Genomic DNA, 13,710 nt, shown 5'->3' with positions numbered 1-13,710 from the left:
AATAGAAGCTCATGGGTTTACACTAGGACGTCCCATGCTCAATCCATACTGTTGGCCAAAGTGGGGTTGGTTACAAGTATACATAACATGAGCTGAGTTTTCAAGATGCGTGAGCACCCAGCATGCTTGTGAGTCAAATGGTGCATACACCCCCAGTTATACGTGTGTGCCCACAGATTTGGGTGTGTGGGAGACTACAGGTACCCAGGAGCACATATGTAATAACTGGGACCAGTTTTTACAAGAACAGTAGGCATTAACTAGGACAGTGGTTCTTAAACTGTGGGTTGGGACCCCAAAGAGGGTAGCAACCTACTTTGAATGGGGTCACCAGGGCTGGCCTAGACATGCTGGGGCCAAGAGTTGAAGCCTGAGCCCCAGAGCTGGCCCAGTGGGGCCTGGCTGGTGGGCAGGACCAAAGGTGGCACACTGTCAGCAGGGCTCAGCCAGTGGATGCTATAGCCAATTGGAGTGCCAGGCCCTAAAGGTGTGGGGTCCAAGGCTACTGCCTTGCTCATCTTGCCCTAGGGCTGAGCCTACTGAGCCCCGCTGCCCAGGGCCATAGTCAAGGCCTGGGCAGCAGGGCTCAGGTTGTGTGCTCAAGGCTCCCTGCCTGGAGATGAAGTCCTTGAGGTTAGCTTTGCGTCCCCTCCCATCCACCCAGAGTGGTAGGGCTTAGGCTTTGCCCCCCTCCCTGACTGAGACTTTGTCAGCAGAAGGAGGTTGGGGTGCAATGATGTTAAAGGAGCTCTGAGCTAGAGTCCTACTTCTCCCAAAGGATGCTGAGCAACAGGATCACCCCTTGACTTCAGTGGGAGCTGCAGCCAGTGTTATTTTGTAATGAAAGAGGTGCTGGGGTTCAAGGATTTTTTTTCTTCTCTTAACTAGTGTGGCAAGCACATTGGTGCAGGGACTACAAACTGCCAAGCCCAGAGGTGCCAGGGCTCAGCCCTGGAAAGCTCTAGCACAAATTAAGCAGTGGCTGCAGGTGAATGGAAGTCAATGGACACGATTAATACTTGGAGTCTCTGAAGATCGTGGGTGAAATACTGGCTGCTCCGATTTCAATGGCAAAATATCCTCAGAGTTTAAGCAGGCCAGATTTCACCCAAGGCCTCTAAGTGATATATATGTTAAACAGAACATAAAAATGCAAGTGGCTTAATTCTTGTTAAGAGATTATGCAGAAAGAATTAAGTTTCCGTCCTTCTCCTTCCCCAGCCAATATAGATTTTTTTTTTCTTTTGGTAATGCAAACAGCAGTGTTGGATAGATTACAGTTCTGTGAAATGCATGTAAATCAAACACTGCTTATGAGGCAGAAAAACATCTGCCTCAAAATGAGTCATGTTGTTCCAAACAACAGTTTAACTTCATAAGCTAATGTTCTAAAAAAGGCTAGTTTTCGAATCCATGTCAATTTAAGTTTGGTTCTACTTCCTCTTTCCTCTTCGGGGCAGTGGTTGTGGGCTCAGTTTTAGTTTCTTTCCTATCCACCTCACAGGGGCCACAGCTACACTACCTGGTTATTCTGAAATAACAGCACTTATATTGAAATAACTGAGCTGTCATCTAGACTGTCCACATGCTATTTCAAAATAATTTTGAAATAGTAGGTGAATTATTCTGAAATTGGTAATCCCCAAAGGCTGTGGCTACCCTGCCCTTCCCTTTTGGAAGGGGTATGCAAATTCAGCCAATCAGAAATGCAAATGAGGCATGGATTTAAATATTTCCTGCCTCATTTGCATACTCACACAGGATCTCGATTCCAGAAGAGCTGATTTTGAAAGCCAAAACAGCCATAGAGACAGGGTTCCTTCGAAAGGAAATCCCGCTTTTGAAAGCACCCTTCTTCCTTAAAAATATTAGGAAGAACAGTGCTTTTGAGAGCAGGATTTCCTTTCAAAGGAACCCCATCTACACGGCTGTTTTGGCTTTCAAAATCAGCTCTTCCAGAACTGAGATCCTGTGTGAGTATGCAAATGAGGCATGAGATATTTAAATCCATGCCTCACTTGCATTTCCAATTGGCCACATTTGCACACCCCTTCCGGAAGGGGTAGTATAGCGACAGCCAAAGTGAGAGGAATAATGCCTATTGCGAAATTGCTGTTTTGAAATAGGGACTACTGAGACATGGAAGAGCACTATTTCAAAATAAGGCATAATGGGCTCCAATGGAAATAGTTCTATGGACCCAGAAATGCTATTTCAAAATATCTGGGTGCTATTTCAAAATGCATTTTGTGGCTGTGTTAACACTAGCATTGTGCTTTCAAAGAGGCATGCAAATGAGGTAAATTGAAAATGCAAATGAGGTGCAGATTTGCATATTGGACACCTCATTTGCATATTCTTCTTTCAAAAGAAAAAAGCAGGATAGATGTGGCTCTTTCAAAAGTAAATCCCATTTTCAAAAGAACCTTATTCCTAAAAAATTTGTGTAGCTGTGTATTTCAAAATAGCTATTTCAAGATGGTGCTGCAGTGTAGCCATAGCCAAGTAGAGTTGCGGGAAATAAGTGTTAAATAACCTATCACAAGCAGATTAATTACAAATAAGATGTCCTCATCATTTTCCCAGCAGTGGGAATATCAAAGGGTGCAGCTTGTCTTGGATGAGTGTCTGAAGTCAGGAGTGACCTCACAGCAGGTTACATTCAGTCTCTCTGTTGTGGTGAGGAGAGAGGAAAAGTTGCTTCCTGCCAAATGATTTATAAAAAGCTACTAGAAAGAGCCTGACTTCTGTGTTCCTGGCATTGGTTGTTGAGAAAGAAGACTTCTTATCAGAGGCAAGTGGCTGATCTGTGAACTAGCTTTCTTACTGCTTACCATGTTGGTGAGGTAATATCTTTTATTTGACCAACTACTGTTGCTGAAAGAGACAAGTTTCTTATTCACACAGCGCTCGTCTTCAGGTGTGGGAAGTGTAGTCAGAGTCTGCCAGCTAAATATGAAGTGTAACAGATTAAGCATAAGGCATTAACGCCGTGAAGTGGACAGTGAATACCTCTGCAGTCATAGGACACAGGAAAGTTAGTGGATTACAAGTTGTTGTAGTGAGACATAAAATCAGTGTCTCAATTCATGATTTTTAATGTCTACCAAGGTATGAATTTTAGCTCCAATGCTCATCTTTTGAAGGTGTTATGCAAGTTTCATTTGAGGGTGAGAACTGAGTGGTCAGATACGGAGACTGATTGTTTTGTGAAAACTTCACTCAAAGATGACAGGATGTTTGTCTTTTTTTCTATGACAGTTCATTTGAGAGCTTAGGGATTGTTTGGTTTTGCCCACGATGCTGTTTGGCTGACTTAATAAAAGATATTATCTCATCCGCCTTGTCTCGCTCATATCTTGGGACCAACACAGGGACAGAAACATTACTCACCGAAGTCTTACTAGGCAAGGGACAGGAGGGAAGCAGAAGATACCATACCCATTGTATTCCCTCAACATGCATTAGATGCGCTGTAACAGAGAGGTAGCCGTATTAGACTGTACACCAACAAAACAAAGCAGAAGTGGGTCTGTCCCATGAAAGCTCATCACTGAATAATTCATTTTGTTATTCTTTAAAGAGCTACATTTCTGTTGCTTTGTTTTGTTAGATGCACTGACAGTCCTCAAGCTCATGTGAATTCAGATTTTCAGTGCACAACATTTTTTCAAAAATCTTAATGTCAGGGGTGTGAAAAGCCACAAAATAAAGTGGTAAAGATACATCCAGGCATATATTCCCCAAAGATTTCTATCTGCTCTATTGCAGATTGGCAGCTGTGTTCCTATGTCCCCTGCCTCTGGCTGAAAATGTGCTGCTGGAAGTCCCTGATCCTGAAAGCTGCCCCATGTAAGTGGACTCCAGTGCCACCTCGTTGTAGGTATCAGTGTAGGGGTCTGCTCACAAGAGGCAGCTTGCAGGATCATCATTTAAAGCAGCTGAATCGTGATTTAAAAGCAAAAAATAAATTAACATACAAGGCCCTTAAAAAACCCTCCGAGTGACTGTCTCTTCTCCATCCTCTTGAGAGGGCTGTCCTTTGCACTCTCTCCGCCATTCTGGATTGAGTCGGTGGCTGTGGTTTGCTGTTCTCTGGAGTCTTGCTGATCTTTGGTTTCCTGTTTGCTCAGCTCTGCCGAAGGCGTTTTGTCTTTTGAACTCTCCTTGCTCTTCTGGCCCACAGGTTCATTTTCCGTTGGGGGGACTGGCCTCTCTGTGGAGCCTGATGTCTAAAGCAGTTTCAAACCATGGTTATTTTTAGTGGAAAATATAAACATTCTGGCAGGAGGTTCATAAATATAGTAAAAATTAAAGGCCACCGGGTGGGAAGATATTCCACTTGGGCCTGATTCTTTCAGCCTTTACTTGGGAGAGGAACCCCAAGGAGATTGAGATCACTCCTGTGATTAAAGACTGAGGATCAGGCCCTGATTGCATAGCCTTTATTTTTATATATTTCTGTGGTGAAGCTTTACCACACAGCAGTGTGTGATAAAAGGAAAAAACCCGTATATTTATAGATAGAATTACAAGCATGTTCCCACAGCTGCAAAGATATAACCGTCTCTGCACCCTAAGTGGCAAAGTCACCATAGAAACTTGAAAGTACAAGGGGAGGGGAGATAAAGACAGGTAGCAAGGCGCAGAAAGCAGAGGTAAAAATATCCCATCTATAAAATTACAATACTCCACCAGGTGATTAACAAGCCATGATTTGGCCACGGAAGTCCAATGCCAGAGAAAATGCTGCATGGAAATGCAAAAGGAGACACTGTGAATTCCTTAGAAGATAAACAACATTACAGAGCAGACTAATACGGAGAAGGTAAGAACTCAAACTGCGAAAGCACTGGATGTGGTCAACGTTCACAAATCAAGATTTAGATCTGAAGGACAAATAAAATAACATGAAGACTGTCAGTTTCTGCAGTTGTAGATTACTGGTTACATTTGTGCTAAAACATTTGCTTGCAAATGGGAATTTCTTTTTGCATCATATAAGACTTGTGAAAATGATATGACTTATTTAGTCAGCTAAAAAGAAATATAGTAGGGGAACCTACACATTAGATATGTTTAGGCCTTCTGCAAATTTGGCCTTTGCAGTCTGGAAATGACCTCATGGTTTAATAAACTGCAGCATTGCCAACCCTTTTGTTTTTATTATCAGTCTCATAGTAGTTGTTTTTCTTAAAACTTCATATCCTGGAATCATGCGATTACCGGAAAATATCAGCTTTCATTAAAAACAAAGTAATCTTTTAGATAACAAGGAGAAACTTACAGAGAAACTTTAAAGTATAAACTCTAAAAATTCAAAAACCAGAAAGCAAACAACTTCCCTCCCCAATCTACTTATTGGGGTTGTCAGGTCTATTTCACATAAGGCCATCTTTACTTTTAAACTTTTCACCACATTCCAAGGGTGGGCAAATACTGTTCCACCTCTATATTTACCTGCATCTCTGCAGGTAGCAGGTGATCACAGCTCACCCCTGCCACAGACTCAAGTGGTCTGAAGGGACCACAAGGGTCATCTAATCTAACTCCCTGACAAGATGGAGGATTTGTTGTGCCTAACCATCCAAAAAAAGATGGTTATCCAGCTTTCTTTGAAAACCTCCAGTGAAGGAGTTTCCTTCCACCACCTCCCCAGGCAATCTTTCATTGTCCTCCTGTTCTTACAGTTAGGAAGGTTTTTCCTGAGATTAATCTAAGGCTATGTCTACATGAGCACTTTTGTCAGTAAAACTTTGCTCAGTCAGAGGTGTGGAAAAATATCCCGTGACTAATGTAAGTTCACCGACAAAAGGGCCAGTGTGGACAGTGTTGGTGGGAAAGATGCTGCCCTCTGACATAGCTACCGCTGCTCTCTGGGAGTGGTTTAATTATGTTAATGGCAGATCTCTCTCCTGCCTCTATAGAGATCTTACAGCTGTGCAGCTGCAATGATACAGCTGTGCCTCTCTAAAGTCTATAGTATAGATTAATAACCTAAATCTGCTATGCTGAAGTTTGAACTTTCTGTAGCAAGAAAAAACTTTTCTCCATCTTTTTCCAGGCAGCCTTTTGAGTATTTAATGAGCACTATAATATCCCCCCCACACACACTTTAATCTCCTCATATTCATGTTAGCATACCCAATTTCTTCAGCCTTTGATTGGCTTGCATTCCATCCCTTTGATCATTCTTGTCACTTACTTCTGGATCTTTTCCAGTTTCTCTACATGCTTTCAGTAAATGTAGTGCTCACACCACCGTCCCGCAGGTCAGGGAACCTTTCATTGTGTATCCCTGCCAATTCCTCTGCTCTTGACAATTTGACGGTGTCGTAATCCCTATCATAGCATGCGTCACTCAGGGCTGTAGAAGTTCCTCCCTCCAAGCAATAAAAGTTATACCAATATAAGCCTTTGGAGAAACTGAGCTATGTCATGACACATAGCTATGTGGCTGCCAGAGATGGTTTCATTGTTCTGATGGGTCAGCACTTTCCTGTCAGCATAGATGCCCTGCAGTGGTGTACTTATAGACATGGCCTCAGTTGTAATATATTCTTTATTTTTAACTGTGAGCCTATTTCCTGGGTGCTGTGCCCTAAAACTACTCCCTCCCAGAGCTGAAGTAGGTAAGTGTCAGTATTGCTTGATGGGGGGCAGAAACCTAGCTCTGTGCCTTGTCTGGGAGAGTCCTGAGGACCTGGCCCAGCAGGACAGGTTGGTGGGTAGCCCCAGAGAGCAAGAGGGCAGTTGTCAGTGGCATAATCAGCATACTGGGAAACATCCCAAAAGGTCTTCTGTGATTTCACCCCACCACAGAGCCCTTCCTTTTTCTTATGGGTAGGTAGCATGTCTGACTATGTATTGCTGGCTTGTATAGTGATTTCTCAGCCTTTATATAAAATCAAACTGATATCATGTCTTTGAAATTCCCTCATTCTGGTGTGGCACATAAGATGACACATCAAGTTTGGAGCTACCTTAGTGTTTATAATGTACAGGTTGAACGTCTCTAGTCCAGAACACTCTTGCCTGGCAACATCCATAATCCGGCATGATTTTAGTTATCTAGCCTGCCACTTATTATGGGTGTAGCCAAGTTTCCTGTGTTCCCATAGAGCTTGTTTCCAGCTGCCAGTCCTGCCTCTCAGTGTTCTGTGCTGTTATTTATCTGTAATTTACCCCTAAATGTCTTCTAACATCCCAATAAGTAGTGAAAGTGTTGGTAATGCTGCTAGAAAATATTGACCTCCTATGGTCTGGCAAATTCTCTCGACTGGCACCAGTCAGGTCCTGAGGGTGCCAGACTAGAGAGCTTCAACCTGTACAATGTGGCCTTAATGCAGAGGCAAATGGAATCAGAGCATTCCAGGAAAAGCTGCAAATGATAAATTACAGCAGTTGTTTTATAGAATAGCACAGCTAGTTAAAAACAGGTTAAGAAAATGAATAAAATAAATAATGGGGTGATTCTTCTCTAATAATTTTTGTTAATGAAAATCCAGGAGGTTACATTGGCGTAAGTGAGAGGAGAATCAAACACACGAGATATTTTTTCCCCTAGAAATACAGTAGGTAATTGATAGCAACTGATAATTTATGAAATAAAGAAAAATTAAGAGAATATGATTCCAGGACTGTAGGCAACATTTGGTTATCAAGGAAGCCTCATTATAAGTAAAGAACTGTTAGCTTAAAAGTATAAAAGTTGCAGGCTTAGACACTATATATTCTGTGATCGCTGTAAGAGAATTATCAGCTAAATTGTAGCTTAAATTATCAGCACAATACACAATAGAAAAACATTTTCCTGATTATAAAAAAGAAAATGAAGAAAGAAATTATGATAGGCCAAATTTCATCACAGCCTTAATTTTGCTATTCAGTTATAGAAAACCATAACATCCCTTACATGGCCAGATCCTTAGCTGGTGTCTCATAACTTGAATGAAGGTCTGCTGATTTACACCAGTTGATGATTTGGCTCATAGCTTTTGAATTTCTACTAGAAAAGTCAGCATTTTTATATATGAAAAAAAATCTTGGCATAATAAGGACTATAAAGGAACACAAATAGGTAGTTTTGACCTATACATTATAATCTGTTTGAAGGAAAACAAAACAAAAGAATGTTTTCCTGATTTTTGTTAAATTTCAGTGAAAATGTTTACTTTTAACTCTTAATCCAATGTGTTTGTTATCAAAATAATATTCTCTCCAATACTACATGTGAACAACTAAGAAATAACTAACTCAGAAAAGACCAGGTTAATTTCACTGTCCAAGCTGTGTAAAGTGCAAAACAGTAAACAAATAGTATAAAGGATGCAAAGGAAAATAGAAGATAAGAATTGGTGCATTTTATTAATTATTTTATTATGGAAAATGGAAAACCTGTTTAAAAAGCATGATGTTTAATCTGGTGGTGACCTTTCTAATTGATTTTTATTAGGCAATAATGAACAGAAGAGATTCCCTGAATGCGGTAACATACCATAGTTTTACAATCAGTTATTTTTGTACAAAAAAGCCAATCAAAAACTTAAGAGTGAAATAAGCCACAGCGAAACCCATCACCAAGACATGAATAAATCCAAACACTTACTTGGTGACTGGGGTCTGGCCCATTTATCTCTTCTGAACTGGTAGCCCCTTCATCATTTTTGACTGACTAAAATAACAAAGAAATATCGGTCTTCCCAGCAGACACTTGCTTTTTAAGCACAGATTCAAAAATCAAATAAAACAAAGGCTTAATTTAAGCACATTATTCCTAATAGCAAACAGACAAAACCAAACCATTGCATCTCAAACTATTCACAAACACTGTTGAAATGGTTTCCATCCTGAACCTGTATCTTCAATGTTACTTTTTTGCAGTAACATTTTTTGGAATATTTTTTGGAAGGCAGTTTTTCTGTAGAGGCATGTACAATATGAACAGTCTCTCACTATCAAAACAAAAAGCAGTCAAGTAGCACTTTAAAGACTAGCAAAATGGTTTATTAGGTGAGCTTTCGTGGGACAGACCCACTTCTTCAGACCATAGCCAGATCTGGCTATGGTCTGAAGAAGTGGGTCTGTCCCACGAAAGCTCACCTAATAAACCATTTTGCTAGTCTTTAAAGTGCTACTTGACTGCTTTTTGTTTTGATAGTGTATAGACAAGCACAGCTTCCTCTCTGTTACTAGTCTCTCATGAGGTTGATGATTTGCAGCATGAAAACTGCTATAGATGGCAGAGCCATCCTTACCTATACACTGACTACACAGTTGTGTGAGACACTGGGAAATTTGGGGTGCCACTGAGTTTTAAGGCCCACTCACCTGCCTCTTCCTATTCTTGGTCTGTGACTCCGCTTCCTCAGGAGAGGATCTAGTTAACTTAAAGGTGAAAAAGCCTCACAGACCTATTAGCAGAACCTGGGAAAGAGCCATTCAAGTGGTAATGAAGTCATTTAGCAGGTATTTGCCAACCCCTTAGTCAACAGGACCTTAGGGCAGGTGTACACTAGACTTTGAAATCAATCCTAGATATGCAGTTCCAGCTATGGCAATTGTGTAGCTGAAACTGACATATCTACGATCAACTTAGCTGGCCATCCTCACTGAGGGAGGTCTATGGGAGAAATTCTGCCATCAACCTTCCTTACTCCACACGGAAATGAGGAGTAAAGGGGTCGACTGTCAACCCTTGGTAGTTTGATTTCACGCAACCCCACTAGGTGCGGGAAATTGAGCCTCAGAAGACTGACCATGACCGACTTGATCTCCTGGCAAGTGTAAAAGTACCCTATGTTTAAACATTTTTTAAAAAATATCTCCTTAGTGTGTTGCTGAAGGTTAATAAATCGCACCTCTAAATAATCGTCCCCACACTCAGCTGCAATCAGGCATCTGGTTTAATAATTTAAAAGTACTGCATTGGTCCCCTAAGGATGGCGCTGATGGATGGTGCTATCATCCAGAGTTAACTAGGGACATGTTTCGGAGTTAGAGCACTGAGACAACTCACCCTAATAGAACTTTCGTCTTTTGAGGTTGTACTCATATGTTATTTCTACATATGTGTTTAAATCTGTGGTTGACAATTAAAATCTGCTGATATACAGAATTTTATCATTGTTCTACATTTCCCCTCAACTTATTCTGTTTTATGCCTTAACTCTCAAATGAGCATGTGCATATAAGCAACAACCTTTCCTGGGCTGAGCTTTTCTTGGCCAGAATAATCAAAATAGATTGAGGTTGTATCACAAGCAGCTTTTTCAAAGTAAACCCTGACTCTGAATTACTTTTTAAAAGAATGATCCAATGTACCCTATTTTAATATGATATATAATTAGTTTTATGGATGGATATGACAAAAAACTTCATTAAAATATAGGTTAAGTTTCAGGTTAGTATTAATAATGTAAAAAAATGATTGACTAAATGTACAGATACCTCCAAGTGCATATGTGGGTTCTGTTTCAAATAATATACTATAGTATTCAGTTGTACATTGTTTAGCCATGGAGTATTAAAGCATAAAATAAACCCCAGTATACCAAAGTTCCTGAGTCTGAATGTCATTTTTCATTGTATAAATGCAATGAAAAGAATGAAAGGATGTGACTTTTGCTCTATAGATAGACCAAGCGGATTTGTGGTTTTCTGCAGCTTATAGATTTATCACTTGCAACATAACATTATCGGTTCAATCCTTAGTGTAATCTCATAGCAAAGATCTGTTTTTGGTGTATGATTCTTTTCTTTCTAGCTGCTGAAAATCAATACTAAACAGAAACTTGTTCAAAAGCTAAAAAATGTAAAGGGGTTTATTATCAAATTTGGGGAAAGCATTATTTTCCTAGGAATATATCTTAGCTTTGTTGATCAGTTACTTAGTTATATACACAGAAATCATAGAATCCTAGGGCTGGAAGGCACCTAAGGAGGTCATCAAGTCCAGCCCCCCTGCCTAAAGCAGGATCAACCCTAACTAAATCATCCCAGCTAGGACTTTGTCAAGCTTGGACTTAAAAACCTATAGGGATGATGATTCCACTATCTCTCTTGGTAACGAATTGCAGTGCTTCACCACTCTCCTGGTGAAATAGTTTTCCTAATATGCAGCGTATACCTCCCCCTCTATAACTTCAGACCATTGTTTCTATTTCTGCCATCAGTCGCTATTGAGAACAGCCTCTCTCCATCCTCTTTAGGAGGCCCCCTTCAGGAAGCTGAAGGCTGCTATCAAATCGCACCTCACTCTTTTCTTCTGCCAAGTAAATAAGCCCAAAGCTCTCATACATGGTGGTTGCTATCTGTGCGAAAGGTTGAAGAAACAGGGGAGAGGAAGCACTGGGTGCTCTTTGTTACATCAGAGGCTAATACTCTAATCCCTGGTGTATGATGACTGTAGAGGAAGAAGATCAACTTTGCATTTCTATTTCAGTTACTTATTCACACAGGTTTAAGTCAGGGGTGTCCAACCTTTTTTCATTGGGGGCCAGATGGCATTTTTTTAAATGTTCTGGGGGGCTGAACACAGAATAGCCCCAAATCCGCCTCCCATCCCCAGGCTTAACCCCTCTCAGCCACAGACCACTCCCTTTACCCCGAGGCTTAACCCCTCTCAGCCCCAGACTTGCCCCCAGCCTTAAATCCCTTGCATCTCCAACTCCCCCTGCCCCCAGGCTTAAACCTTTCGCAGCCCCAAACTGCCACCTCCTGCCCCCAGCTCTCCTACTCCTTCCCCAACCTGCAGGGCATGCGGCTCTCTACATTGCTGTGCTGAAATAATGAGACTCAATTTAATTGATTTACCAGCCACATCCCTCCTGCTGGCCATTAAACCAATGAAATTGAATTTTACTCTTTCAGCACAGCAAAGCAGGGAGCCGGAAGAGGAGTTAACAGCAGCAGTGGCAGGAGCCACAAATGTCTCCTGAAAGAGTCACAAGCAGGTCAGAGTCACCCAGCCAGCTTTCAAAATGGTGCCACTGCTAACCCTGTGGGCGAGATGAAAAGGCTCCCTGTGGGCCATGTGTTGGACACCCCTGGTTTAAGCAGTGCTTTTTCTGTATAAAAAAAAAAAAGAGACGCCTGGCACTCAGCTGGATTCCACCTTCTCTCCCCACCACCAGGGTTCCAGCAACTGGGGCTGACAGTGAGTCTCTGTACCCCAGCCCGCCCCTAGACATGGAGCTGGTGGATTCCCTCTTCCCCTAGCTGGAGCTCCTGCAGCTCAGGCTGCCAGCAGGGTTCTGTGCCCCAGCCATGGGGCTGGCAGGGTCCCCCTGCTCCTTGGCTGGGCATCTTGCAGCTGGTGCTCCAGAAGTACTGGTACTCAGTACTGGCGCAAAACAGCACTGGGTTTAAGGTGACTTTTAATGACAAGTAAGTTTACCACAATACTGCCTTTTATGCATAGGAAAGAAGAATAACTAACCTTTAGTAATCTCTCATAATTCAAACTACTAATTCTCATCAGTGAAGTATAATTCAACCATGGGCTAAATTCTGCAGTCCTTAATCAAGGACAATTCCTGTTAGTTTCAATGGAAGCTTTATCTGTAGACTTTATGCTTTCACCTTAAAGAACTGCTCTTTTCTTATATCCCACATTAACCAATTTAGGGCTCCTGTTGGTGGGCTCCTAAAGATCTTTCCGTGATAAGAAAGAAGAGTCAACATGACAAGACAGAGGATGACAGGATGGGGACAGGGAATAGCCTTGATAAATCGAGGGTACACTTTTGTGAGTAATGACTGGCAGAATTTGGTCAGTGTAAATATCTGTATATGGCTGGGACTACACTTGCTCCCAACTTGTCAGGGGGCATGTTAATCAGAGCAATGGGCGATTACTAATTACTACAAAATTCTGAGGAGTAAAGGCACTTCAAAGTAGCACGGGCACTTCAAAGTGCCTGCGGTTACACACATGCCAGCACTTCGAAGTTTGACACTTTGAAGCTGCCATGGGGGAGAATTAGCCTAATGAAGTGCTGTGTATTCACAGCAGCACTTCATTAGTAGTCTCCCCTTGCCCTGATTAACACGTCACCTTTGAAGGTGGGGGCAAATGTAGACAAGCCCTATATAACCCAAAGGCATTGAGCCCATTGACAGGGGAGAGTGAAGTCTGCTCCATAGCTTTAGCTGGGCAGCAGTTGAATTTTAGCTTATGGTTTAGATTTAGGCTCTAATGTAGCTGGTTCAGTCTCATCTGCCAACAACTGGAGTCCGTTAACTCTTCAAGTGGGGCTCATCTGGGATGAACTGCTGGGAGGCTCTGAAGCTCAGGACCTGCTTCCTCAGCTGAGGGACATATGTAGCCCACAGGCAGTGCAACCACTGAAAAGGGACCATGAAGTCTGCTCTGTAGCCTTGGCTAAGAAGTAGTTGGCTTTTAGCTCATGTGGTAGAGGCTCATGGCTTTTAGCCTGTAAAGTCCCAAGTTCAATCTCACCTGCTGACGACTAGGGTCTGTTGGCTTTACATATATGTAGCCAGACAAAGTCTCCCCCTTACAAGCCAGCTTGCTCGTTGCCCCCCCCCCCCACCGAGGAGCACACAGGGCACGGAAATGGCTGCTGACAGCACAGTCTTTGATGCCCTCATTGAGGCCCAGATATGCTAGCTTATCGTGACCCTGAGAAGCAGAAAGTACAGCTAGAAGGCTAACAGGCCAGACTGTCAACAAGAGGCAGGGAGACC

General features: G+C 42.1%; 1 protein-coding gene across 2 annotated transcripts in view; it reads right to left on the bottom strand.

The window, feature by feature from the left end:
• BCAS1 (brain enriched myelin associated protein 1) overlaps positions 1 to 13,710 on the bottom strand; it is an 89,655-nt gene that overhangs the window by 6,154 nt on the left and 69,791 nt on the right. For both annotated transcript variants that reach the window (XM_075011497.1, XM_075011498.1), the window contains 2 exons: positions 8,609 to 8,674; positions 3,981 to 4,232 (listed from right to left, as the gene is read on the bottom strand). In XM_075011497.1, the coding sequence (XP_074867598.1) occupies positions 3,981 to 4,232; positions 8,609 to 8,674 (318 nt within the window). The remainder of the gene's footprint in view (positions 1 to 3,980; positions 4,233 to 8,608; positions 8,675 to 13,710) is intronic.

Source organism: Carettochelys insculpta, chromosome 17, assembly GCF_033958435.1.
Source record: "Carettochelys insculpta isolate YL-2023 chromosome 17, ASM3395843v1, whole genome shotgun sequence".
NCBI lineage: Eukaryota > Metazoa > Chordata > Testudines > Carettochelyidae > Carettochelys > Carettochelys insculpta.
This window is presented reverse-complemented; position numbering and strand designations above follow the sequence as displayed.